Genomic DNA, 27,626 nt, shown 5'->3' with positions numbered 1-27,626 from the left:
TGCGACACTTCGTAACAGCTCCTTAGAGATCAATGTCTTATTGGTATTTGCTCGATTGCAGGCAATAATGTTAGTAAATTAGGTGAATGTACATAAATCGAGGTACACGAGTCTAGCCAGGTATAGGTAGAAAAGGGGTATAGTAGGTCTCATGGAAAGGGAGATAGTGGGACGAATAGTTCATCGTGCAAGTGTTACGAATAGATAGGAGTCTCGACTCCGTCCTTCGAAAAGAAGATGGTTCGCGCTAAGGGTGACTAAAGGCAGAGAATTCTGTACGCCAAGAAGAAAAGAAAGTTTGTAGGGGTGAGAATGAACTCTCAAACCCTTTTCTTGCCCCTATCCTTTTTGCTTTCGATAACTTCTATCGCTTCCTAATCATATGAGTCTAGTGCAACATACTACTACTAATATGGAGTCATATTCTTCTTAAGCCTCCTTTCCCAGATCCAAGTTCCGAATCCCAGGGAGAGATCAAGACAATGCAGCAGGGTTGGCAAGCATACCTGTATCACTGAGAAAATCCAAAGCATACTTTCCCTCTAAAGAGTGAAGAAAAAGACTTGGTACAGCTAGAATACCGAGTGGATGTGGAATCCTACTTGAATTCAAGTCAGAAAAGGAAACTCGAATCCGGAACTTGCTTACTTCGGCTTGATCAGATACTGGAATCCAATCGGGGAACTTGGTTATTGACCCACTAATCTTTCCCTCTTTCGAGTCCAAGTCTCAAGAGGGCGCTTAGGCCGGGCCCTTCTCCAGAGTTCCGATACCGATATCACTATTTCAATTAGTTGATTGATTTCCCTTAGAATTTCATTCCTCCTCAAGTCCCAGTTTCGGTCAAGTAGTGGCAAGTATCATCTGTATCTGGCAGATAAGCTTTCACATGCATGAATTGAACTACCGAGATCTTTTCTTACTTGGCAACTAGAGCCTCCCCTTCGGGATTCGAGATTGAAGAAGAGGAAAACTGCTTCTAAAGGGAACTGATCCGAAGCAACAAGTCCTAGACCTAGAATGCAGGTACCCTAGTCTTGAAATATGCCATGAAGAATGAAATCTCTTGTTTTCATTCATATCATCAAAACAGTGATTCTTTCACGGCCACCCCTCAATTCAAGAGTTCCGATTGGATCAACAAGAATCCAATCTGTATGCCAAGAAGAAAAGAAAGGGATTTCATCAAGTGCAGACAAGAAAGATACCGAAATCAGGAACCATGGAAAGCAGATACCTGATTCTATATATATAAAAGGGATATAAGTGCTGGATCTGAACTATTTCAATTAGTGAATTGGCGGAAAAGCAGGAATGAAGGTTGGGACAGAAAGGGGAGAGGAGAGCCCGGACGAGGAAAACAAGCACCCCTTTTAGGATTCTAGGAAACAAGCAATACTTTCCCATCTTGAACTGAACTGAACAGAGCACAGAGACTAGAATCAGAACTGGAATTCCCTTCTCTGAATTCAAAAGCCCACCTGGACTTGAGAAGTAGCTTGTTCAATTTGTCCTCAGCAGAAGCGAAACCTGTTGCCAAGAGATCGAAATTCCAATCAGAAAATAAGTACTTTGAATCAAGAAATGACATTGCGTAGAAGTGAAGTGAACTAGAGAATTCCAGTCAGAAAAGCAATTGGATACTGAAATCTCTTCTCTAAAAGCTAAAGCTTTACAGATTATAGGAAAGCAAGCACCACGAAGGGCAGTACCCAAACTATAGGTTATCTTGTGTCTGGGCAAGCAAGGTCAAGTAGTGGCATCCTATTACCCTAAATGGAAAGCAAAGTAGGTTATTCAGCCATCCCTCGCGAACAATCAGAAGTCCCAGTTTCCTTAACTAATCTCGCCAATTTATCACTTGACCGACCCAGAGACTAATCTATCGTTGGCCCAGGCAAAGAGTGAGAAAAAGCAGCAAAAGGAGTAGCTTGCAGTGAGGAATGAAAGCTGGTGTTTTACCACCATTCAGCAAGAGAAACCCACTGGAACCTTTTCATAGGACCATAGAAAACATGCTGCTTCCTGTATAGAGATGACTGCTTCTTTAATGAAGTTGATCGTCTATCTCAAGTGGTGGTGATCGACTCCACGAATAGCCTGAACCTGAGAAATGTATATCTGCAAACGGGAACTTCCTGTTGTCTCGAATCAGGTCTGCTATTTCTATTCATAACTCTTTGGCTGGAATCGACCAAAATAGCCCTTGACGGCAATAAGAGGATCCTAACCACTACACGGTTCGAAATCTCAATTGAATGATACCTCAATTGAACCTGCTGAGTCAGTTATTGGAAAGATATCACTATCAGCCTCACATCAATCTTTAGGAAAATGCAGACACAGTAGTTTTTTCGAAACTTGTTCAGACACCGCAAGCAACTACCAGTATCGATCTTCTAAAGAAATGACCTTCATTGCCGAAGTGATAGACAAACAATTCTATAGCGGACTTGGACTAGCGACACATTTCTCCATATATGAAATTCAATTCACCCGACATCAAAGAGAAGCTCAAGCTCGGGATCAAAGATCAGCTACAGATCGGGCTGGCATTCATCATAGTCGGCAGCTTACTTTTGACTGAAACATTTACTTTGCACTACATCCGTAAGAATCTGATGGAAAATGACTGCAACGCAATCAATTTATCCCTTCCTCGTGCGCGCGTATCGTATATAGTTCAATGAGAAACAATGCTTTCTGATATTCACGAATTGGATTCGAACCAATGTCCCCCGACTCCTCTACCAAATAAGGATCGTGATTCACATTTCCTCGTTCTCTTTCTAGCTGCCCATATGGGTGGCTGCTATCATCCCCTTTTGATAGCTTCTTATCCGCATCCGCGAGCATAAGCGGAATAGCCTGAACACTCATAGCGATTACCTCAACCCTTGTCTTTCCTTTGGCTCCGCTCGGTGGGGGGGACCCAATGTACCAATTCTTTCACTCGACCCTGCTCCTTCTTCTTTCTCATTTGCCTTTATCTTCTGGCCACTAGTTGTCCACCGACCGCTTGCTGACATTAAGTACACATGAGTCAAAGCAGGATCAACATTCCATATCGTTAGCATGCTGGAAGCCAGAATACAGATTGATGCTGAATGGAAACTACCGTATTTAGCCATGCACTACTCCCTCCGTTCCATAATTTGAACTAAAACCACGACAAGAATTATGGAACGGAGGGAGTAGCTAGTAATAGTTCATGATTTGGAAAATTACTGTATTTGGCCAAGTACCAGTCAATAACTAGTCCATGATTTTGTTGTCCGTCACAATTGTGATTGCTATGCGACCTTATTAGGCAAGTGTGCTTCCTGAAGTATCTAGTTTGATATAATAACCTGTAAATCGATGTTTTATATTAAATAGCTGCTTACAGCCAGGTATTTGAACATTGGGGGGCATTACCTTTTCCTACATCCCACTGCTTTACCGATATCTGTAATATACCTTTATTGGGAGTACTAAGTAATACCTCTACGACAGTCGAACAGTTGGGCTTGCATGGCGAAACAATCTCCTGATGTATGTTTGGCATCTGCAAATCATTGTGTAGGTACTGGTGAAAGACATATGGGTGTTTGAAAGATCCCTTTTCCACCCTGGAGCATACTGGCGTGTGTGTGGGCGAATCACATTGTGATAATCTCTTGGTTCCTTCCTGAATGAGCTGAAGGATGGCTTTTGTTATGCACAGCAGTTTGAATAAATATTTTGCCCTGCCGCCCTTTTTTGCCTGTCTAACTGATTGTCTAACGAAGATCTACAGACATGCTTATGTAGACAGGTTTTTCTTTTGTTCCTCGGGGAATTGTCAGCTGAAGATACAAGTCTTATCCCACATTAGTTAGCGAAGCAACTTGGGCATACTGCATTTGGTGGTTTTATTTACTGTTACCAGATTTGTCTCCATTGTGGTAATTTTGATAGAACATTGCCAATAACTTCAGAGAACATACAGTATTGGTAATTTTTGCTAGTAAATGTATTTTCTACTCCCTCCGTTCCTAAATACAAGTCATTTTAGAGATTCTAATATGGACTACATACGAAGCAAAATGAGTGAATCTACACTATAAAATATGTCTATATTTATCCGTATGTAGTCCATATTCAAACCTCTAAAGACTTGTATTTAGGAACGGAGGGAGTACATAACAATGCAGGGACATGCATGGGGGACTATGATACAAAAACCTTATAGGTACAAATGAAATTTGATAAAAAAAAACTATGTACTATTGGTGAACTTCTTTTATCTTGAAGTATCAATCACAGTACAACAAAACAAAAATGGTAGCTGCGCTTTCATGTACATGATGACTAATATACATGAGTTATGGTAATTTTGCTATATACAGGCCTGGTAACTTGCGTACAACAATGGTAATTGTGTATAGAACAAGATATTTGTAAATTATGCCTGGTAATTTGCCTCCCTGGTCATCCCTGATAAAATCCCTGGTGAAATCCAACGCAACTGCCGTGGTAAATCCAAAAACAACTCTCCTGGAAAATTAAAGCTGCATGCCTAGTACTACTCCCTTTGTAAAGTTTACAGAGGGAGTACCTGCGATACAGAGGGAGTACAGGTTTACATCCCCCAAAATTAGCCAAGAAACTTCATCACTCGCTCAACCCCCTCCAAAGAAATCACATGAACACGTTGTCGAAAAAGCGCTGGATGTGTAACACCCCCCTCCCCCCCTCCAACCCCACGCACACCAAGAAAACACAATATTCCATTCCCAAATTGCCCCACGCGAACAACTACTACAACCGCTCCATTGAAAATCGACCGTGTCGAGCGAATCCCAGTGCCTACCAGGACCCCAAGACCTCTCTCCTCCACAAAATCATGTGCGTCGATGAGGAGAACGGCAAACGACGCTGAGAAATAGAAACAGAGGATACTCAAAATCATGTGCGCCGATGAGGAGAACGGCAAACGACGCTGAGAAATAGAAACAGAGGATACACGAGGAGTATGCAAAATGGGCGCTCAGCTTCGATTTGTCGCCCTTGCCGCGAAACCTTCGAGCACCGCCAGCAACCGCCTGCCGATTCCATCGCCGCAGAGGGGGATGGATATGAGGGATGAGTGCGCACACTTTATAAAGCTCAAATAGCGCCCCCCTGGATATCAATTGAAGTCAAGGCAATGGTTGCAAATAGCGTACGCACGATTGGTCAATTTCCTTCTTTACTCAGCACTCTAAGGCCAGCGAGCACTCGCTTGCTCGCTAGTCCTGTCCTTAAATCAAAGAGGCCTTTTACAGTGAACCAAAGAGGCCTTTATTCAAGTATCAAAGAGGCCTGGCAAGCAAACAATTCGTTTGCATGATTGCATCCCAGCCGTTGATTTCACAATGGAGGGACAAAATCAGTTGATCATATCTAGTGACTAGTGGCTTATCGTTCTGTCAGTTAATTCCCTCTCCCCTTCCTAAACCCTCGCCGCCCACTTCCGTCCCGCTCCTCGCACCTCCCCAATCCCCGTCGCCGGCGCCGGCGCGGAGAAGAAACCCCGCCGATGTCTCTGGCCCGCCTCGGCCAGTCGCTGGCCCGCCGCCTCCACCGGCCTCTCCACCTGCCTCCACCACCGCCGCCGTAACCCCCTCGTGTCCTCCTCCTCCATTTCCCGTTCGGTCTAGATCTCGCTCTCCACAGTGTGAATCCGATAATTCTTACCCTTCTCCTTCCCGCTTCCGTTGCAGAGATCACCATGCCACCGTTTCCCGGCCTTTCGCTCCGATCCACGCGAACACATGCGTAAGAAGGTGAGCTACTGATATGGTTTCCCCCTTTCAGTTCCCCTCCGAGCTTCATTTCAGTTATTTTTTTGGTGGGTGCCTTTAATCTTTAGGCTTTGCAAGCTTAACATACAATGGCGGCGGCGTGATTTCTGGCAAGTTTGGAGGGCCGTCGCATGTCCACGCCGCGCAGGTTCGAGTACTCAAGTTCGCTTTTTTGGTGAATCTGCAACGTTTTTGCCTACAATGTCCGATATTCGATTCGGTTTACAAATTCACGTTGGTTGCATTTCTGCAGGTTCTAGAGCTTGTAGTCCACCTAAATCATGCAAGACCAATGTCGTCAGGAGCAGGAGCAGGAGCAGCCCCAAAACCACCATCCCTGTCCGAAGGCGTTTCTTTTGGTGGTTGCAAGGTGTGAGGATATTAATTTGCCATTTTGATTCTTCTTAAGTTGGAGGAGTATTCTGTTAACTGCAGTGGCTCTGTGTATATGTATGTGCAGGTTGCTTTGAAAGTTGACATGCCGAGCCCTGGTTTTGTTTTTCAGCCATACCGTGCCCCGGAACCTATCCCACTTTGGAAAAGATTGAATTCCAGTGCAGATGTTCACTCTCTATAATTAATTTGCCTTAGATCATTATGTATATGGTATTCAATGCCCTCTCTGGTTGCTGTGGGGAGATTTTTCTTCGCAAAACCGATCCATCTGTTAGTTGTCCAGAACTGGCCATTTAAAATCGATGCCTAAGGTTCAAACTCACAGTTCCTTTATTGAATGCCCCATAACAAACTTCCCCAGTGCATGATAAAATCTTTATCATCATCATAAGTTCATAACTATTATTTTGTGACTTAGATTGTTTACACCAAGTGGCTGGAGTAGAACAAAAGAGGATGTTATTCTGCAGGTACTGGCTTTCTTGACTGGGAAAACTGCTGCAAAGAGAAATGAAGTTCCATTTTTTTTCCTTGTTTCAATATTTCAACCTTTGTTATCTGGAGACAAATTTGAGTACTGTTACCCTTCATGTTTAGAAATCTAAGAGGTTACTTTCCATTGCTGGGAGCACATTGGTTGTTTGACTGCATTGGCACCAATGCACCAACATTGAGAGAACCAAGTCACAATAGTTCTTATTTTCATGTGAATAGAAGACACATGAGGTATTTATCATACTTTTAGAGTTGATTTTGATATACCCTTTGATATAGGTGCATGTTACTGTGTTCTTTTCTATTTTAAATTTCCATATTACAATAATGGTGCAATACCACATAGGAGGAAACCGTTTGGGCCTTTTACTGATGGATATATTGCTTACTTTTCATCCTCATCAATAATCTCTTTCTTGTATTTGCTTGCTCCCTGTGTTGATCATAAGATATTTGACTTAATTAATGCTGTTTTTCTTTTGTGCTACCGTCTGTCATGAATCATTTGCTGAGTTGTTGGGTTTTTTACTTGACAGTTCATGAATGCATTTACTGTGTCAAGGTTGAGGAAGAAAATCGGATATAACAAAAAACAGTTCCAGGAGCAAGCGTTTAAATATACAAGGAGGTAAGACACATTCATTACATGGAATTAAGTTGTATTCCCTCTGTAAACTAATATAAGATTTTTTAGATCACTCTTTAGTGATCTAAAACGTCTTATATTGGCATGGGTTTAAGGTTTTCATGGTTGGTGATCTAATAAGGGAAGATGAGATCATGAGAGTTGTTACTTGCAACATATTAGTATGAAATCCAAACAAGTAAAATCACACTGCAGAATCCTTACCAGAGAAAATCACTGCTAAGGGGACAACCAAGTATTACTGCATTTGAATGCTCTGTATAAACATCTGTCTGCGTTCCCATTTCTCCTACATAGATCCATATCAATATATGCTAGATTTGTTACAAACTGTTGTGTTCGCGAACCAAATTTCGAAATTACTGATCTGTGGGCTTTATGGTTATGGGTCTTTGTTTCTAGTGCTAGTTGCCAAACACTTCAAGACATTGTATTATATATATATATATATATATATATATATATATATATATATATATATATATATATATATATCTTTACTATTATATATGGTAGTTAGTGGTGAGTGCCTGGTGGTGTCATACCGCCCCTTTTCTCACATCCCCCATCCACAAAACCACAGTCCCTCTCCTTCCAAATATTTGGCACTAACATGTAGGCCCAATGTTCTCACGCTAAACAACCTCATGACATTCTCATAGTTCTTTCCTTTATTTCCTTAACAAACTGAACAACCTCTGTAACTTCAACAAACCCAAGAAATCATTTGTAGAAGTGTAAGCATTCAAACAGACAACTATTATTCAAAATGAAACAGGTTTGTTTTTAGCATGAATATATTGGTGAAATCTGTAGCAACGCATGGGGCAATTAGCTAGTTATAATAACAACCTTGGTTCTGATTATGTTTTTTACGAGAGAGTTGGGTTAGCACCGATTGAAGAGAAGCTTGTCCAACATCGTCAGAGATGGTTTGGGCATATTCAGCGCAGGCCTCCAGAAGCTCCAGTGCATAGCGGACGGCTAAAGCGTTCTGATAATGTCAAGAGAGGTCAAGGTAGACCGAATTTGACATGGGAGGATTCCATAAAGAGAGATCTGAAGGATTGGAGTATCACCAAAGAACTAGCCATGGACAGGGGTGTGTGGAAGCTTGCTATCCATGTGCCAGAACCATGAGTTGATCGCGAGATCTTATGGGTTTTACCTCTAGCCTACCCCAATTTGTTTGGGACTAAAGCCTTTTTTTGTTGTTGTTGGTTCTGATTATATTTTTGTGGTTGAGTTGCATGATTTGTCAGTGGTTTCAACTATGTGCCATAGAGCGATTGCATGCCCACCCAGTTAATTCTGAGTTTGTCATGGACTTCCTTTCAATGACATGATTTACTGAGATAGACATTTTCCTCCTTTTATTGCTATCTTACAATTGTTCTTTAATCAGTCAAGTTCGATTATTTCCTCTGAGTTTCGAATGAAAATGGTGTCCAGTCTTCTATATTATTTTCAAAGCGGTAATGCAAATTGAAGTGCTTACTGATATTGCCAGGTATGATGGAATTTGTATGACATGAATTAGTTCGTGGAATAACTCTCTCTACATTGTTCACTTACCTTGGATTCAGGTTAACAAGCTTATTGCACGAGGAGACATACCATCTCTCCAGAAAGCTCTGACAGATGCTATGCATTCTGTAAGCTTTCACCTACTGAATTGATGTCAGACAATGTCTTTTGTGGGGCTTGCCGTTTATTCTTTCCTCTCCTTTTTTCTGCAGACTGTCAAAAATGAAATAAGGAAAAGACAATCCAAGTGGAAATCTGTACACTGGGAACTGGTGGAGCCTGCTGTAAGCATAAGAACTTTGAAGGCTCGTATGGTAAGCTATCTGTTGTTTTTCTATTATGTTAACTCTAAAAATCATCTTTTGTAAACATTTACATTTGTATACTGCATTGTCACGATTGAGCCAAGTCAGTTGGTAATTGGTCAAGTCTTGTTTATTTTGCAGATTGCTCTTGATAAGAATGACCTTAACAAAGCTTATGTACAGCTTACGCTTGAGTTCATCACTAAGCAGGTTTCATTCTGTAAAGCTCGAAGATTTTTTTTTTTTTGTGATGCAGTACAGCTCAACTATATTTTGTCTCTTCTCTACTTTTAAATTGCTGGCTTGATGTTGAACAAGTCCACCTTTTTGGCTTTCTGTCCATACCTATTATTTTTTCCAAAGGTTATAGGTCAATCTTGTATGCCCATCATGTATTTAAGTTCTAGTCTCTGTTTTCCCAATGAACATATTTCACCTCTTTCGTTTGAGAACACGCATGACAGACGTATATGTTTTTTGATACTTATGTCTTCTTTCTGTAAAACTCCATAACTTGCTGTGATGTTCAGATTGTTGTTCTTGATACCAAGACCTAGTTTTCTAGTCTAGCTACCATGTTGTTATCAAGTAGTTTGTTTCATGTTGAACTATAGTATGTAGCATTGAACTGCCACTTCACCCTGTTCGCATGTAGTGTTTTGTATTTGTAACTTTGTATATAAGTCCGCTTGACTGCCTACACAGTTTAGAGGGTATGTCCCCAAGACCTTTGAAGAAAATGCTATGTGTTCTTTTCTCTTTTTTCTACAACACTGATGTCTACGTCATTCGAAGAAGGCAGATATTTTGATATGACTTAATATCAACGATCTGTAATATTTAAGCATCAAAAGCCATGCAGTGTAAAATGTCTACTAACGTAAGGTTCAGTGATAATAGTAAGTTTACTTTGTTAATCATTGTATTATTAGGGTATCCATATGTTTCTTTTGTTTGATCACACTGCATTATTAGGCTGTGTCTGTTTCTCGTTTTTTTGTCTTTTGTGCTACTAGTAGATGGCTTGTTTGTTACCATGGGTATGCAGTATATATTATTCTGTCCTTGTATGTGTACCCCTTGACTATTGCAATTATATTTCCTGTAGAAATTTGAAGCCTATAATTCAAAAAGAGAGGTTGTGTCAGGAGACAAGTCAAAGGAGGTAAATTAAACATGTCAGATTATTTCAAGTACTTTCTTTTCGAAATGTTAGTAGTTCCTCGTGCAATTTTGTCCACAGTATGTCCTCTGCACATGCCTTTACATTGCTTTAGTGGTACATCTACCATTACCTAAATATCAAGTAACATTTCTGTGATCAAGACCAATAGATAAAATATCAGGAAGACTGTACACTTCTATCACCTGGCCACAGGTCACCCACTGACTGCTTGCTGGCATTAAGTACACATGAAGTCAAGGTTGGATCAAAATTCCATATGGTTGCGTGCTGCCGGCCAGAATATAGATAGACGCTGAACAAAAAATACCATATTTGACCAAATACTAGCTAGTAACTAGTTCATGATTTTGAAAACTACTGTATTTAGCCAAGTATCAGTTAATGACTAGTTTATGATTTAATTGTCTGCCCCAATTGTTATTACCATGCGAGCTTTACTAGATTGACTAAAACTGATCGAAATCCACCTTATTAGGCAAGTATGTTTCACTTCCTGAACCCAATGTATCTAATTTGATAGCTGCTTAAGGCCAGGTAACTGAACATTTGGGGCACATCACTTTACCGACATTCCGCTGCTTTCTGTTTCTGTAAATTCCATGAAAATAAAGTAGAGAAAATATATTACTTGGTTGCACCCGTCCTTCCCATTGCATGATGTATCGCGCGGAAGTTATATTAGAATCCTGTCGAAACTTGGGTCAATTTTTTTTCTTGTCTGTTTGTTATATCAAGCAGTGGTGTGTTTATTACCTTTACGACGATCGAATGATCAGGCTTACATGGCTAAGCATTCTCCTGATGTACGTTTGGCATCTGTGAATCATTGTGTCAGGTGCTGGTGAAAGACATATGGGTGTTTGAAAGATCCCTTTTCCACCCTGGAGCATACTGGCGTGTGTGTGCGCGAATCACGCTGTGATAATCTCCTGGCAAGTACATTCCATCCCACATGAGTTGAGTGATGGATTTTATTATGCACAGTAGTTTCAATAAATAACAAGATCTCTAGACACAGACAGTAATGGTAGGTTATCTCTTGTTCCTTGGGGAATTGTCAGCTGAGCTGAAGATAAAGGTTGGGTAAGTAAGTAACCTGGGCTTGTTGCCTTGGGAGGGTTTCTTTACTGTTGCCAGATTTATTTCGATTGCGGTAACAAGCTTCTTGTAATTTTGTAGCTCAGTCCGCCTGGTGTGCTGTTACGCTCTTTGACTGCTGATCTAGTTTCTTTTCCGCTCCCGTAAGGCAGTAAGCCGCGCCAAATTCCATATAATCATCCTGTGGAACTCGGCGCTTGATTTTTCCGAGACGTCGTTTTGTGGGGAACCAGTTGAGCATTTTGCCATGGAATGTTTGCCATCCTTCGTCTAGTGCATTCATTTCTGTCATGCCGTGCTGGAACCTGGAAGTTTGCCTTGGGTGCTCATAGGTGCCCTGTATGTATTCCGCAGTATCATCTACACTCTAGAATCCCTGATGGGCGTCATGATACCGTTGCACCATCTGCCATTTCTGGAAAGCAGAATATGATGTGGATAGAGTAGCCATCACGGGGAACTCCGGAATTTCAAAATATTTGCTCGATATTATGTACAGTTCCCCGGGAAATTCAGTTCATTCCTCTGTCGTGCGCCAACCGCTGGGGTGCGCGCGACGACACTTGGCAACAGCAAGCAGCTGGCTGGCTGAGCCGCCTCGAAGCTGACTGAAGCTTTGATGATATCTGATCTGTCCTACATGGTTTATCTTCCAACGAAAGCTTAATAATCTAAAAGCCCTAAGTTGATCAAACTCTATCTAGACCTCCTCAAGCGATGATCGCTTGTGGAAGCCTGACTTTGGTGGCGGCTGCTTAGAAATGAAGTTAAGGTTAGTTTAAGCGGCGAGGTCAACATCTGCAGCTAAGCGTGTGTACAAGAGAAGCTGGCATGCCAATGGAACATGATGCACCGTATCTCCCCTCTCGTGCAGTGTCAACGGGGGAGGGGTGGCGGCATGGAAACCGAATGTCGTCGCCGCGGTAACCAGCTGTCAGCCCAACGCCGCGGCACGCGATGACAGCAGTTTGCAGTACTACTTGATATCTTTGCTAAACTAACTCAACTTGATTGGGACTGCGGTGTATGCAGTACTACTAGTACTTGATAACACCAAGTGTCAAAAGAAAATGTTTATCGACGCAGCCGCCCCCCGGGATATGACGACGTGATAGTTAAAGACTGGCGGGAACGGATCGAGCCGGGCTGTTGCTCTTGCCTGGATCGCCAGCGGGAGGTGAAACTTGGTCTGTGTTTTGATGCTGGGGAAAATGCTTTGCATGTTCTTATAATTACGGAAGAAATTACCCCCTTTGTCCTAAAATAAATGTCGCGACTTTTGTTCAAATATTTCGCATGTTTAAAAAAAATAGTAGCTCGTGCAGGATATATTAGCGCTTTTCCGATTGATTTAGTCCCTACGTAAATCATGAACAAGGCAACAAGAGTATGAATTTCATATTGAAATCTAAACATGTGGGCCCGGACAGAACATAGGACCAGGGCATCTATGAACACAACATACCAGGCTAGCACATGAATGAGTAAGTAGGGGATGAAAGAATCATATCCTCCCGTCGGCCAGGCTTCATCTGCGGTGACAACAGCGGCTTCGTCCACGGCCTTCTTCTTGGTGGCGTCATCTTCGATCATGTCATCGGGGAAGTATTTGAAACAGTGGATGAAGATGAGGACGAACTGAGAGCGGTTGGGCCGAGACGCTCCTCAAAAACCTTATCACCCTTCTCCAGGTGCAGGATCACAAATGACGGAGTTCCGAAAGCCTGCTGTCCTGACTGGCCGTGCACGTGGTCGATGGGATGGAGCTCCAGAAGTGGCACAAAGAGATTAGTCCGAGATTAGCCAAGGGTTTCTGCCCGGCAAACATATAGCGCAGGCATGGCATAGCTCCGAGCTCAGCTTTCCTCATTCACGAAACACGAGACGCACGCGCGAGGGGTTGAGGCATGGCGTGGCAGACGGTGGAGTGCACGAGTACCAAGCTCTCATTGGAAGAGGAAGAGCAACTCTTAGAACATCTCTAGCAGACCCCTTAAAACTACAAACTGTAAAACTGAAATAAGGGTCGAAGAAGAAAGACATTTTAAGGGTCCATTTTAGTTACGGCCGAACAGATATTGTAAAAACAAACTATAAAACCGGGATAAGAGCTCCTCCTTCCAGCCCAGCCGGTGCCGCCCCTTCCCCCGTCCGGCCACGCCGGTCGCGCCTAGCCCCGTCGGCCGTTGCCCGTCGCCCGTTTGTCGTGCCCCGTCAGCTGCCAGCGGTGCCTTGTCCCCGCCGGCCATGCCCCGTCGTCACGCGGGCCGCACGTCATCCTCGCCGGCTGCGCCCCGTCGTCACGCGGGCCGCGACCAGCCCCGCCACTGTGCCCCGTCATCATGTCGGCCGCGTCCTGTCGCCTGCCGGCTGCGCCCTGCTCCGTTGTCGGCCGGGCCAGGAGGATTCCGGCGGCTAGGCTGAGCTCACAGGAGGCCACGGCGAGGTCGGGCTTGTCCAATTCGATCCGCTGGCGATTGATTCCGGCGTCCAATGGCCTTTCCATGTGTGCGGTGACGAATTCTGGCGAGTTTCGGGCGGATTCCGGCAAATTTCGCGGCGGTGTGTTTGCTCCGAAGAGGTTTGACCGGTATACGCCCCCCCCCCCCTCCGTTTGGTTCCAACCTTCAAACACAAGGGTCTCGGGTGTGGATTTTTGGTGCCCTTTAAAAATTATACGGGTTGGACCACTTTTACGGTTTCTGTTTTGGACACTTTTTTCGACCAAGACCTTAAAACGCAAAAATTATAAGGGTTTGACCACTTTTAAGGGGTCTACTAGAGATATAGACGCCGGCGACATGCATACAGAGGGGGCGAGAGACTGGATTTGGGACTATACGCGGGCGAGTGGGGGTTTTCAGTGAAGGAGATGAATAGAGACGGCGAAGTTGATGGGACTATACTGTGACATCATGAATTTTAGCCCTTTCTTTTTCTTTTGGATTTCTTTGAATTTTTATTTGAAATTTCTTTTCTGTGGTTATGTGGCCTTTAAACTTTGGAAGAATATCTCTTCTTACTCTCCCTAGTGGCTTGTCAATCTCAAATCCATCCCAGGATCATGTCATTTCCATCTTAGCCCAATTCCAATATTTATTTTTTGGGAACATTTCTTTTGCTATTAAAGGAATAATCTTTTTTGTCCCAGGTTGTGAAGCAACCTACATTTCTGCATTCCCAAAATTCCCACAAAATTCTCGCTCTTACAAAGGGGTCTCAACTCTTCTCAATTTGTGAGGTGATACTAAACTTCCCCATCATGCCATGCATCCTCATGGGACTTGGAGATTAACCAGGAATTATTGATTATACGATCCCAAAACCCATTTATAATCCAACAACTCGTACCTTCAAAGTGATTTGAACATGTGTTTTACAAAAAAGGAAGAAGCGATTCATAAAGAAAAACACCAGCTCGTTTCTTCAAAGTGATTCATGCTCACTTGTCTCCTGAAAAAAGAAAAGACAAAAGAAAATGGACACAAATATCCAATGAACATCAGATTTTTAGGCATGACAAATCAGATGTTTTTCATGACAAATTATGTCCGTCGTCCAGTTCATTTTTTTTGTGCCTGAAAATTGTCATGCTTGCAAACTAAATTTGCTATCATCGCACCAATATAAATTGCCATGAAAAATGTTCGATTTGGCAATGCCTAACAACCCCAACGCCGGGAGGTTTGTAGCATTTGCGAAAGAAAATTGCCTCTGGCTATTTGACTTGAAACCCCGTCGCCGCTGGCAGAGACGATGCACGCACGCACCCCTCGTCACCGAGACATCTGTGCCGCGTCTACGTGGTGGCGCGCAGTCTGCTACGCCAGACGTTTTGTATCTACGTGGAGTAGAAAATGGATGAAAGAAGAAGTCGCGCAGTCTGCTACGCCACTCTTTTCTTACTACATGTATGTATGTACGCATGCTAGTAGAATTTTTCCACAGAAGAGCGACGACTCGTGACCGTCGTGAGGTGTGTGAGAGCGATGCGCGCCCGCCCGCTCGCTCGCTCCCGGCGGAAACACGGTACTGATGGAGCCGTGTTTCGACGCGAGAAAGTATTGGCAGACGGCTATGGCACAGTAGAGTGGCAGCTGGAGTGCTGGACGGATCCATGGAAGATCGGGCGGCGCGTCACTTTGGCGGATAAACAAAACGGCACGAGAACCTGGCGTCAATAGGAAACCCCGATTCGTTCGTCATCTGATCTCTGATGGTAGTAGCAGACAGAGACGCAGCCCTCCCTGAAAGCAACCGCTCTACGTACGTCTGCACTCTGCAGCCAGGTGTCCCCCATCTGAACTAACGATCCCAAGACAAGGAAATCACGTAGCTGTATGCAAGATTGTGAAAGAAGAGGAACAATTGGAGGGAGACCAACACCTGGCTAGCAACCGATCCATACAGTACAGTATGCAAATGCAGCGCAAGGGAGCCCAACCGATCTAATTCTAAAAGCGTAGTGCTACTGGTATTTTTGTCCAGACAGGCGACAGGAGGCGAGCGTGAGGCACTCGACATGGAGAGAGACAGGATGCCGACCGGCGCGACCTGTATCCGTGCCTTTTGCGGTGCCTGCGGGGGGCACGGACAGCAAGCCAACAAGGGAGAGAGAGAGAGAGAGACCCAAACAAATCCATATGCCCTGCGCTGCGCCACCCTCCCATATCCCCATGTCAACTTGCCCTTGCGCCCCACGCCCCCCCAAAACGCCTGGCCAAAGAAAATAATTCAGGGCAGGCAAAAAGGCTCTAGTACCACATTTGTTTTTCGCCAAAGTTCATGTGTGTGCTCCATGTTTTTGGCATACTTTTGTTCACGTTAATCAAATCGTCCCTTTTCCTTTGTTCCTAGCCATGTTTCGACCGTGTCCCATCCTCCCATCCATCCATCCTGATCCAGGTCCACACTCGCGACCGCCAAAAGAACCGTGGGAACACAAACCAGATACTGCCCACAAAAGATGCGGTGCAAAAGCTACTACTCACCTTTGACGAATTACTAGAGGCATTGACGGCTCACGGCTGCTTCAAGAAATTAACCGGCCGTCCGTCCGTCCGTGTTGTTGACTTACTGTCATAGGCAATCATGCCATGGGTTTACTTGTTAGTTAAAGGGTAGTACCATCTTTTATACCGGAATGTTTTTCCCTTCATTCTTCTCCGTGCTTTCGGTACCGGCGGTGATGGGCGTCTTTTCCTTCATTTTTATCCGTCGAAAATCCTACACTTACGGATAGCAAGCCGCGGAGGGAACGCACGGGAATATGTGTCCCGACTAATTTCCCTCCCCTTCTCCCTGATTTCAACTATGGTCCTCTTTGATTTCCAATGAGCCGTTGCCTGGTCTGCCCATAGGTTGTCATCCGTGAATTTGTGTCCGTAAGTTTAGCAAAACTCTTTATCCGTGTACCTAGAATCGACCGTGGCGAGCGTACAAACTGTGTGTGTGTGTGTGTGTGTGTGTTTGTTTGTTTTGCTTTCTTCTTACCTGTTTTTCGGAGTCGATAGTACCACTTCAAGAAATTAACCGTCTAAGTTATTGACATTGTCAGTCATACAATCGCTAAGATGGATTAGAGGGTAGACGATATAGCCTACAATTCCTACATGATGCTTACTACTACTACTACAAAAGATGAGGTGGAAGAGCTACTCACCTTTGACGACTTATCACCACCAGCATCATGACCACACGAAATTAACCGTCCAAGCTGTTGACCTTGACCGTGTCAATCGTAGAATGTTGTTCCACTCGGCCCTAACCATGTTTCCAGAACCGGCCGGCGGCCACGAGTGTGGAAACTAATGCGGTTTTCGCTTGCTCCTTGACCTTGACCTATTTTAGATCGGAATATATTTGTGATGAGTGGTGCATGCTTTGTGTTTTTCTTTTCTTTTCATTGCTCGTGCCTTTTCCGGAGTTGGTAGCGATGAGTGCGCAAACTTTGCGACGTACGTGATGGAGTTTTTTCACCGCCTCCGTCAACTTTGCGACGTGATGGAGTTTTTTCACGGCCTCCGTCGTCAATTTCGCGTGACACCACCACCAAAAACCACCGGAGTGGCCGATGAGGCGGGCATCGACCGCCGTTAATCCACACCCGATTAACTTTAACCTCCATCGCACCATACGCACACGCACACCTGGATTTGCAGCTAAACAAAGCACGCCTTAATAAGTTAATCAGGTCAGCACCCGGCAGCCAATGGTGCAATCGCCCGAAATTCTTCTCCCGCCGCCGCCCACCACCAGCTAGCAGCCCCGCGTATATAAGCCTCGGGCCCGGCGCCGCACATTCGCCGTCGTCGTCGTCGTCCTGGCGCTCGCCGATCGAGGCCAGCAGGTAGATAGACATCCGCTACGCGCGCGGGCTCGCTGGTCAGGGAGCAGCTAGCAGCAGCTAGCTAGGAGCCATGTGGGCGTCGTCGTGGTCGTGGGGGTGGGGGTGGGGGTGGGGCGCCGCCGTGCTGGTGGGCGCGGCGTGCCTGTGCGCGCACGCGGCGGCGGAGGCGCTGTGGCTGCGGCCCCGGCGCCTGGAGCGGCACTTCGCGGAGCAGGGCGTGCGCGGGCCCGGGTACAGCTTCTTCGTGGGCAGCTCCATCGAGCTGGTGAGGCTGATGCTGGACGCGTCGTCCCGCCCCATGGCGCCGCCGGGCTCCCACGACATCCTCCCCCGCGTCCTCGCCTTCTACCACCATTGGAGGAAACTCTACGGTACGCATACGCTTATCGATCCATCAACAACACTTGCTCGATTTTGCTCCCTTGTCTCTTCTTCTTAGCCGGTGACAATCTCTCTCTCTTCTTCTTCTTCTTCTTCTTCTTCTTCTTCTTCTTCTTCCAATTTTGCTTTCGACCAACTTCCATCGTCGCCTCTAGCTAGCAGCTGGCTCAGTTCATGCATCGATGGAATTTTATTATCAGCAGTTCCATTACCGGGATGACTTTAAGGGAAAAGCGCGTGCATTTGCGATTAGAATTCCGCATATGAGGAAATAAACAAAGGTTAGACGACGAGACAGTGTGACGCGTGAAGCCGGCCGGAGGAAAGGAGGGGACATGCCTCCATGCTTTTGCAAGTAGGAACAAGAACTGAGGATTTTTAAAAACCGTGGCGCCTCCCTCGTTTGGTTAGGTGACCCCCTCCATTTTACCCTTTTTTGACGTAGCAGTATGTACGTATACAATATATAATTATATATACATACAATGACATAAATATATACCGGTTGCTTCTTTCGCTTTTGTAAATCTTAAATGATAAAAATCACTAGCAAAAACGGCGTATGCAATGAGCTCCATCGCAAGTCAAACCTGGTGGGATGTTGGCCATGATCCGTCGATCGTCCCACCAGGCTGTCGACGCGCGATAATGCGACTAGATTAAGCGAGCCGCGAACCAACCCGACCTTGCGGCGAGGAGAATCGCAGATCCACGCCCACATGCGCAGCTTGCTTAATCTGTGCTCAAGTCGTCGTTCGGTTGATGCTGCGTATGAGCAGCACATTGCCAGCCGGAGCATGCAGCATATATCGGTTCAGGATCCAAGTTTGATTCCGGCAGTTTGCTCTCATTAGTTTAAATCTTGCGGCGCGCCACGGCTGCCGACGATAATTTCCCTCTCGTTTTCAACGGCTGTGGTGGTGATTAGTTAGTGTAGTTAGTTAGCTCGGGTGTGGAATCTTATTGCTGATCGACCGTGAGCAGATCACGAGCACGACATGAATATGAAAAATTACGTATACATTTGTAAATTCTCTCCTGCCTCAATCTCGACCGTCCAAATCCAGATCGAACGGTCAGGAAAAAGCGAAATGCGCATCGTGTGAACTTAATTCCGACGATAGATTGACCCGAGCTAGTTCAGACGGCGATTTTGTGTCGGCCAGCTGATCTGTGCGTGTTGTTTGGCAGGCCCGAAGCATCTGATCTGGTTCGGGACCAAGGCGAGGCTGACGATCAGCGCGCCGGAGCTGGTACGGGAGGTGCTGCTAACGCGGGCGGAGCACTTCGACCGGTACGAGGCGCACCCGCTCATCTGCCAGTTCGAGGGCTACGGCCTCGGCAACCTCCGGGGCGACCAGTGGGGGCGCCACCGCCGCGTCCTCTCCCCGGCCTTCCACACCGAGAACCTCAAGCCGCTCGTGCCCTTCATCGCCGCCACCATGCGCCGGATGCTCGACGAGCTCGCGGCCAAGGCCGTCGGCAATGGCGCCGGTGGCGAGGCGGAAGTGGACGTGGCCGAGTGGTTCCAGCGCGTGCCGCAGGAGGTGATCACGTTCGCCACCTTCGGGCGCCGGAACTACGAGGACGGCAGGGTGGTCTTCGAGCTCCAGGACGAGCTCGCCGGCCTCGCCGCCGACGCGCACAGCAAGGTCTACATCCCCGGGTACCGCTTCCTGCCGCTGAGGAGGAACCTGCGCGTGTGGCACCTGGTCAGGGAGATCCGGAAGGGCCTGGCCGCCTTCATCGCCAACCTGCCCAAGGATGGTCAAGGTCACGGCGACGAGCCGCGGCGGGACGGCGGCGGCGGCATGAGGGACCTGATGAGCTTCATGACGCCGGCCATGACGACCGAGGAGATCATCGAGGAGAGCAAGAACTTCTTCTTCGCCGGGAAGGAGACGCTCGTCAGCCTCCTCACCTGGGCCACCGTCGCCCTCGCCATGCACCCGGAGTGGCAGGACCGCGCCCGCCAGGAGGTCCTCGCCGTCGTCGGCCGCGACGACCTCCCCACCAAAGACCACCTCCCCAAGCTCAAAACCGTACGCACCGTACTCTACCTCTCGCTCCCATGCACGAGAGCAGCTTCCATGTTCCCAGCAGCTAATGGCGACGTGCTATGTATGCATGCAGGTGGGGATGATCGTGAACGAGACGCTGAGGCTGTACCCGCCGGCGGTGGCGATGATCCGGACGGCGAACCGGGACGTGGAGCTGGGCGGGTGCGTGGTGCCGGCGGGCACGGAGCTCCTCATCCCGATCCTGGCGGTGCACCACGACGAGGAGCACTGGGGCGCCGACGCGACGGAGTTTAACCCGGCGCGGTTCGGCGACGACCGGCGGCCGCGGCACCAGATGGCGTTCATGCCGTTCGGCGGCGGCGAGCGGGTGTGCATCGGCCAGAACCTGGCGCTGATCGAGGCCAAGGTGGCGCTGGCCGTCGTGCTGCAGCGGTTCGCCTTCCGCCTGTCGCCGGCGTACGTGCACGCGCCCAGGGTGCTCATGATACTCAACCCGCAGTACGGCGCGCCGGTCATCTTCCGGCCGCTGTGAACACGCCGGACCAACGCCGGCCATCCATCCATCCCCAATGTCAATGCTAGTCGGATTCAATTAATTCCTTGCTGTACATTACCACCGTCTCCTCTGTCAAGTGAAAATGTATAAAGTTATAGTACCATACGTACGCAACAAATGCCAGATTACAAAGAAGAGAAGCATATGTAGCTGTTCATTGTCAGTTTGCCACATTTACTTATTTTTCGCTCACTCTTCCTGAATCTCATACCAGCGATGTAAATCTGCAAGTGTTCACAAACATGAAACAACAAAACATACAAAATGATAGGCTTCATGTTGTCCCCAAATTAATCGTACCAGGTGCGGCGCACGCTCACATCTTCAGGATGACAACAAATTACGGTATATATATCGAATCTGGTTCGGCACATTTGTTTGACACCATATATGCATGCAGCAATGCTTCATGTTCTTGTGAAATGACAAGCTGTTTCTGTAAATATGATAAAACACTAAACAATTCTATACAGGGTATCACATTACACAGGAGGTTTTTAAATAAGCACGGAAGAAATGGGTTGCCTTTCTCGACCACTGTTTTTTCTTTTCAAAGGGTAATTTAAATTTCTTGAGGGTCTATACTGACAAGCGCACAAGCTTCTCGATTTCCTTGACAATTAAGTCTCGCTCCTCGTCAAGTTGTTCATCTTCACCTAGTAAGAGGAATGCACTACAAGTGTCATACTCTGCATACATCTCTCACAATCTAAAAAGAATCCCCCTGAACACTAAAGTCACAGCTTTTATGTTTGGTTGCTCCATTATCACTCGCATCAATTGTTTAGTCAGAGCACAAAATCTGATAATCCAGTAGGGTTAAGCTGGAAGTAGAGAATTACCTTTGCTTGCAGGAAGAGCATGGAGCAACTTCAATAATTCTTTGTGGTTGTCTACCAAAACTTGAATAATATCACGAGGCTTGTTTGGATTGGCAACAAATACCTAATTCCATGCAGCAAAAATGAACCACCGATAGGGTAAATAGATGTGCTCATAAAGTCATATTTGACCAACCATAACTACTTGCAGAATTATCAAAATCAAACAAGTACAAAGGTTGGAAAGAGATAAAGGAATACCTTAAAAATGTGAAAGGAACATATCCTGATATTTTTGCTTGAATCCTACAAGTGATTCAGTATAGTGGAGGTATTAAGAAGGGATAGGGATAACCAAAAAAATGCTGGTTAGCTGTGAAGCTCGAAGGAAACCTATAACCACTTCCCAGCTTTTATCTAGCGTATTGATTGTGTCTATTCAAATATTTCTATATTAGAAAAGCAACATGATTGCTTCAATTGCCACTTCAAGATAACAAGCCTGACACTCAAACAGTACATAATTTGTTGCAGGAAACATAATTGCCAGTTATATTATATCACCTTTCTATCAGCTAGGCTGTAAATAATTATGCCATTTATCATGGTTACAAACAGAAAAACATTCAGCTCTGGATCAGTAGTAGCCACAATTTTGAATATCATGGTGGCTGGCAAGCCAGTAATACAAAAGCAGTGTTTCTCATTTCTCATACTAGTACCACCAGCCTCCATTGTAAAAAGCAAGGCGAGCAGAACATAGGAAGTGAGAACAATAGTAAGTGCATGGACGATTACTGAATGTAGAAGCAGGAAATATATGAGGACAATTTAATACCTTTAGTAGACCCATCATAATGTTCAAGTAACGAACTTCCAAAATGTACCGCTTCATTATCTGAGCATTTGGGGCCTCCAACAGAAACTCTGAAAGAAACTGACATACAGTAACACACTTTTATGTTTCCTTTCTCAGCGTGCAACAATAAATGTTAATGGAGTAACCAAAAACAGGCTAACCTTCACTGATTGTCTTCTTGTCACATAATTATCTGAAGTTAAAAGCCTTTTGTAGAGTTCAAAGAACTGCACATATTTACATAATCAACATGACACGAAATGTGGATCAGTCGATTCAAAACATATTTATATTGTTAACATGAACGTGGTGGAATTCACTAATTTCATAAAAAATATACTTTTCTCTCATCTACCTGTTCATAATGGGAAATGAGAAACTCAGAGACTGCATCTTCATGTCTAGTGAGCAAATCCTGCAAAAATCATGTCAATCACACATAGCAACAGTGAAGAACCAAGCATAAAGCCCAATCACAGTCTACCATAAATACCAAATTAACAAAACTGGATTTACCTTGAACGTATTCAGAGCATCAGAAGCAATATCAAAGTTTGGCAATTCAACATACTGGAAAAACAACTCGAAGCTATTTGACTCCAATATATATCTGAAAGAGCACTACAAAATCAAAATGCATGTAAAATTAATCAACTATATGTAATTAGTTAAATCATTTCTCTGTACGTTGCTTCAGGCAACCATCTCATAGCTCACGAACAAAGCCAACTGCTCATACATACAGTTAGAAGGTAAACTGAAGGAAAAACTGTTTCAAATTCAACAGCATCACAATGCTTGTCAAACCAGGATTAGTTTAGTGGGGAGTCGACTTGGGAAGAAGAACTAACTTCTGCAGGAAAAAAAAACTTTCCCATGGGTGACTGCGACTGTATGCGAAATCAATGAATTATTTTACTGTAGCTGGCACTATGTACGATTACAGAGTTTCTATGGAGAAAAAATCAAAATATATTCAATACATATTTTCTTCAAGGCACACATGTCGGACACCATATGTTAAAGCAAGTCGTTATTAGCCCATAATAACCACTAAGAGATAGAAAATATAGTTTAATGGAGACTTTGAAGCCTTACTTTGCAAGTGAGGGATATTTTATGCATTCTCGCAACATGTTTCCACAGTTCAATGCGACTTCCAAGTTCTTGTAGCTAGCACAACATAGTTAATCAATCAAGCACAAAAATATTACAATTGCATATATTGTATACATGAACCATAAACAAATACCAAAAAATGGAAGTATAGGTGGGGAAATATATTGAAAATGCTCCAACTCAACAACCGAAGTAACCAATGGCTAGTGACTAGCAGAAGTTCATGGCAAAACATAGCAATCATACAAATTCATGAAGATAATGATGGGACCAGAAGGAAAGGGATGGAACGGAAACTTTCCACATTTTCCGCGGAAAAGGAAACAGAGGAAATACGGAAACAGAAATGAAATATTGTGAAACGGGAGCGAAGGCGGATTTTTTTTACAAGGAAACAGAAACGGAATGGCATTTTCCAGCGGAATAGTCATGGAAACAATTCTGTTTCCGTAAATACAGAACTTTCCATCTTTGCCATGGCTGCTACGTGGCCTAGTACAGCACGAGATGAAGCCCGTGTTGTGGCCCAACAACCAGAATGCTAATACCTAGCCTAATCTCCTACGCTTCACCATTCCTAATTGGGCACGCGAGCACGCCACCGCCGCTGCAGCGCCGCTGCGGTGCCACGCACCCATCCCCAGCCGGCCAGCCCACACACCACCACCGCAAAGCCACCCACCCATCCTCGCTGCAGTGCACAGGCACCTCTACGTTGGTGCAGCTGGTTTAGGAGTTAGGCCATGGGCTTACGAGATTGTCGAAAGACATTGTAGTCTATGGTTCAACAGGTTTGTTTGTTTACTTGTGTTTTTCTCTATGGTTCAAGAGGTCGCTTAGTTTCAGTGGACATCCGCTTATTTCCGGTAGTATCGGTTTGGTATTTGTTTCCGGGGTTTATGTATTCATTTTAGCTTCAGAGAAAAAATGTGGCAGCACTCAGTTACATCTGTTTCTGCTCCGTTTTCATCCCTACTTATAGGCAGCAGATAGATAGCTTCCACATGGTAGCACGATCGGATCACTACTAATAAACTAATCAACATGTACAAAGTGTGTCAATAACTCGACAATAGGCCTTACCATACAACAAGGAAATCTAGAAGATCAACATGATTTTCGATATACTGCACGCAGCAGTGACTTTCATCAACCTTCTGCCTCAACAAAATGCACCAGCAGTGGGCAAGATCCTTTCTTCCCTGTAATGTGAAAGTGTAAGTCTAATACGCTTAGCCAAAAATGGCATCACATTCAATTGATGAATACAATACCTCCCAACCCAGCGAAGGCAGGTTCTGAACAAAAAGAGAAAGGACACCCTCCTTGCAAATTTCAAGGGCTATCTGTAAGACATGATCCTGGTTTGGTTCAACTTCTCCATCACCAGAAAGTGTTTGTCTCAAGGTGAATATGTTTTTCTCAACATCTTCGAGGGCCTGATAAAGGAAGGCGACAAGGCATAGTATATGAGGAACCAGTGGTTTGTATCCATGGTCTAGTGTGTGTTAAATAATTGTACAAATAGACATACGACAGTCACGAAACAACAAAAACAATAAATAGCAACAAAAAAGACATTCCCATGATTATGTGCAGGCTCCAAATGTGCCTCACATTTGCAGCCCACCTGTATACAGACACTGTTATAAAGCATTAACAGGAAATGCATGCTTGGAGATACAAGTAGTGCGACTTATGTAATTCTTACAGTTACAAACCAGATGCTAATTTGTAAACAAAGCCAATTCCAGCCTAACCCTTTTTTAGATGCATGGAGTAACGCGTTTAACGGATATATAAAAGAAAACATCCTTTTGCTGGAAGGAAAAAAGAAGCGATGCAGTGAGCTATTCCCTTATCAGGCGGAACCAGACTCGAGGATAAGCTAGTTCTTGAATTAGATTCACCCTGACATGGATGCCTTTGTGAGCACCAGCATTGGGGCAAAAGGAGCACTCAACTGCTAAACACATTCACTCCAGATGCCATTACTGTCCAGAAGTCAGTGACTTCTGAAGCTTTGGCCGACACACTAATCCTTGCATCCAGAAGATGGCAGAGCCACACAGATGACAGATCACTGGCAATTACGGTTGCTACCAAGTCACTTGCTTGCACGACGGATTACGCTGCGAAGCTCCAACCATGTGAAGGCACAACTTTCACTGCCAGTAAACATTCGTCGACTACAAAGGACTGAAGCACTGGCATTAAGATCTAGAGAGAACACTCGTCGGTGCAGAAGGCAATCCCAACTCCCCTCACCGATCGGGATGAGCAGACGCTAGCCCCGAGCCGGGACGCGCAGATCGGCCGGGGAGTGCGCGGAAATGGTCAGAGAGGGTAAAGACGCGAGAGAGGGGAGCAGCACCTTGGCGCCGGTCTTGGTGTCGAGCGCGAGGAGGGAGTCCTTGATGGAGCGCACGAGGTCCTGCTGCGACGAACGCGGCCGCGACGCCGCGCGGAAGAAGAAGGACATCTCGCCGCCGGCTGAGGGGACTGAACCGGCGGCGTGGGGAGCGGTTGGGAGCAAAGCGGAGACGAGACGGGGAGTTGAGGACGACGACCCAGCAGTGCGCAGCGAGCTTCAGCTTTCTTTCTTTCCGTTTTCACAGGCCGATGGCGCACAGTCTGGAGATTTTCCGGGGTCAGTTTTTTTTTTTGGAGTGGATTTTCGGGGATCAGTTATTAGTTTTTTTAGACAACCTCCGATTTCGTATCTTTGAGAATAACCAATCATCATAGAGAATAATTTCATGAAAACCATATGGATAATACCGAGAAGATCCATAATAATATGAAGGGCAGTACTCTGCGCCGGTCAGCCGGCCCAAACTTTGGACCGGTCTAACCCAGGCCGTTAGATGCGATGTGTAGAAACCGTCAGATCGAAGCATCCCGTCCCCACTCCCACATCCCCCGCGTGTACACTCTCTCTTCCCCCCTCCTCCCTCGGCAACATCGCCTCTCGCCGCGCGGCTGACGGGGATTGCAACACGCCTGCGGGTGAGCTCCATCTTCTATTGCGATTCCATCTCTCCATGGCCCGATTCCAGCGTGTGCCGTGGTTGTAGCATTTTCCGGCGTAGTCCACCTTTGGCTAGCCGCGTCGTTGACTCCCACCACCATGTTCTAGCAAAAAGAAAGAAAAATCTCTCAGCAACAAAAAAGGCACCGTCCCCGGCAGTAGCAAAAAACAAACACAGTTCCAGCAAAAAACAACAATGGTTCCAGCAGAAAAAATTAGCGTCGCCGCCGGCGACTGTTGCAACGAAACACGCCATCGAAGAAGTAAAAAACTTTGCCGGTTGTAGCAGATCAAAAAGTCGGTGCCAGCAAAATGACTTGCCTGGTCGTCCGATTCCAACACCAGTCGGCGTGGATGCAACTTTTTCGCCGGCTGGTTCCAGCAAACAATTCGCTGGATACAGCACCACAGGTCGTCGTCTCCATCGCCGGCAGTGCTGCCGGGGAACGCAGTAATTTCAAAAAAAAAAATCTACGCACACGCAAGATCCATCTAGATGATGCATAGCAACGAGCGGGAGAGTGTTGTCCACGTACCCTCGTAGACCGAAAGCGGAAGCGTTATGACAACGCGATTGATGTAGTCGAACATCTTCACGATCCAACTGATCCAAGTACCGAACGCACGACACCTCCGCGATCTGCACACATTCAGCTCGGTGACGTCCCTCGTACTCTTGATCCAGCTGAGGCCGAGGGAGAGTTTCGTTAGCACGACGGTGTGCTGACAGTGATGACGAAGCTACCGGCGCAGGACTTCGCCTAAGCACTGCAACGATATATGACCGAGGTGGAAATCTGTGGAGGGGGGCACCACACACGGATAAGACAACTGTCAACTTGTGTGCTCTAGGGGTGCCCCCCTCCCCCCTATATAAAGGAGCAAGGGGAGGGGGCCGGCGGCCTCATAGGGTGCGCCCCAAGGGGGGAATCCTACTCCTACTAGGAGTAGGTTCCCCCTTTCCTAGTCCAACTAGGAGGAGAAGGAAAGAGGAGGAGGGGAGAAGGAAAGAGGGGGCCGGCCCCCAAG

General features: G+C 45.7%; 4 protein-coding genes across 20 annotated transcripts in view; 3 read left to right on the top strand and 1 right to left on the bottom strand.

The window, feature by feature from the left end:
* Window positions 1-3,988, top strand: part of LOC123187727 (uncharacterized) — a 21,163-nt gene extending 17,175 nt beyond the window's left edge. The window contains exon 12 of the mRNA XM_044599653.1: window positions 3,566-3,988. Within this exon, the coding sequence (XP_044455588.1) occupies window positions 3,566-3,652 (87 nt within the window). The 3' untranslated portion in view covers window positions 3,653-3,988. The remainder of the gene's footprint in view (window positions 1-3,565) is intronic.
* Window positions 3,989-5,411: 1,423 nt separating this feature from the next.
* Window positions 5,412-11,602, top strand: LOC123187725 (uncharacterized). 17 transcript variants are annotated; one of them, XR_006494112.1, is made up of 11 exons: window positions 5,413-5,619; window positions 5,727-5,789; window positions 5,876-5,955; window positions 6,061-6,177; window positions 6,268-6,514; window positions 6,622-6,673; window positions 6,801-6,929; window positions 7,235-7,326; window positions 8,931-8,999; window positions 9,084-9,185; window positions 9,318-9,384. XR_006494112.1 is itself a non-coding variant. In XM_044599650.1 (6 exons), the coding sequence occupies exons 2-6, from the start codon at window positions 8,991-8,993 to the stop codon at window positions 11,282-11,284; spliced, it is 324 nt and encodes a 107-aa protein (XP_044455585.1). In that variant the 5' UTR covers window positions 8,419-8,854; window positions 8,931-8,990; the 3' UTR covers window positions 11,285-11,602. The 17 variants fall into 17 exon arrangements, 1 of the variants encoding a protein (XP_044455585.1); XR_006494108.1 differs by adding an exon at window positions 8,750-8,854 and having other exon boundaries at window positions 5,412-5,619; window positions 6,268-6,929; window positions 9,318-9,369; XR_006494110.1 differs by having other exon boundaries at window positions 6,801-7,326.
* Window positions 11,603-17,966: 6,364 nt separating this feature from the next.
* LOC123187724 (cytochrome P450 734A5) lies at window positions 17,967-20,910 on the top strand. The gene is made up of 3 exons (XM_044599649.1): window positions 17,967-18,180; window positions 19,382-20,232; window positions 20,324-20,910. The coding sequence occupies exons 1-3, from the start codon at window positions 18,084-18,086 to the stop codon at window positions 20,741-20,743; spliced, it is 1,368 nt and encodes a 455-aa protein (XP_044455584.1). The 5' UTR covers window positions 17,967-18,083; the 3' UTR covers window positions 20,744-20,910.
* Window positions 20,911-21,097: 187 nt separating this feature from the next.
* On the bottom strand, window positions 21,098-26,188 carry LOC123187723 (calcium-binding protein 39). The gene is made up of 11 exons (XM_044599648.1): window positions 25,941-26,188; window positions 24,841-25,005; window positions 24,650-24,768; window positions 23,546-23,620; window positions 22,964-23,057; window positions 22,803-22,862; window positions 22,609-22,674; window positions 22,427-22,525; window positions 21,850-21,894; window positions 21,610-21,712; window positions 21,098-21,423 (listed from the first exon to the last, which is right to left on the bottom strand). Exons 1-11 carry the CDS (start codon window positions 26,046-26,048, stop codon window positions 21,347-21,349), a joined length of 1,011 nt encoding a protein of 336 aa, XP_044455583.1. The 5' UTR covers window positions 26,049-26,188; the 3' UTR covers window positions 21,098-21,346.
* Window positions 26,189-27,626: the final 1,438 nt, after the last annotated feature.

This window comes from Triticum aestivum, chromosome 2A, assembly GCF_018294505.1.
Source record: "Triticum aestivum cultivar Chinese Spring chromosome 2A, IWGSC CS RefSeq v2.1, whole genome shotgun sequence".
Lineage (NCBI taxonomy): Eukaryota > Viridiplantae > Streptophyta > Magnoliopsida > Poales > Poaceae > Triticum > Triticum aestivum.
This window is presented reverse-complemented; position numbering and strand designations above follow the sequence as displayed.

Excerpts from the sequence above, each read along its gene's own strand:
- LOC123187725 (XM_044599650.1), top strand. Across the intron at positions 9,186-9,317 it reads GAACTTTGAAGGCTCGTATG|ATTGCTCTTGATAAGAATGA; the intron begins GTAAGCTATCTG and ends TTTATTTTGCAG. Across the intron at positions 10,342-11,197 it reads CAGGAGACAAGTCAAAGGAG|GTGCTGGTGAAAGACATATG; the intron begins GTAAATTAAACA and ends TCATTGTGTCAG.
- LOC123187724 (XM_044599649.1), top strand. The coding sequence starts at position 18,084 with ATGCTGGACGCGTCGTCCCGCCCCATGGCGCCGCCGGGCTCCCACGAC. Across the intron at positions 18,181-19,381 it reads CCATTGGAGGAAACTCTACG|GCCCGAAGCATCTGATCTGG; the intron begins GTACGCATACGC and ends GTTGTTTGGCAG. Across the intron at positions 20,233-20,323 it reads ACCTCCCCAAGCTCAAAACC|GTGGGGATGATCGTGAACGA; the intron begins GTACGCACCGTA and ends GTATGCATGCAG.
- LOC123187723 (XM_044599648.1), bottom strand. The coding sequence starts at position 26,048 with ATGTCCTTCTTCTTCCGCGCGGCGTCGCGGCCGCGTTCGTCGCAGCAG. Across the intron at positions 24,769-24,840 it reads TGCCTTCGCTGGGTTGGGAG|GGAAGAAAGGATCTTGCCCA; the intron begins GTATTGTATTCA and ends TTCACATTACAG. Across the intron at positions 21,713-21,849 it reads GTTCCTTTCACATTTTTAAG|GTATTTGTTGCCAATCCAAA; the intron begins GTATTCCTTTAT and ends GCATGGAATTAG.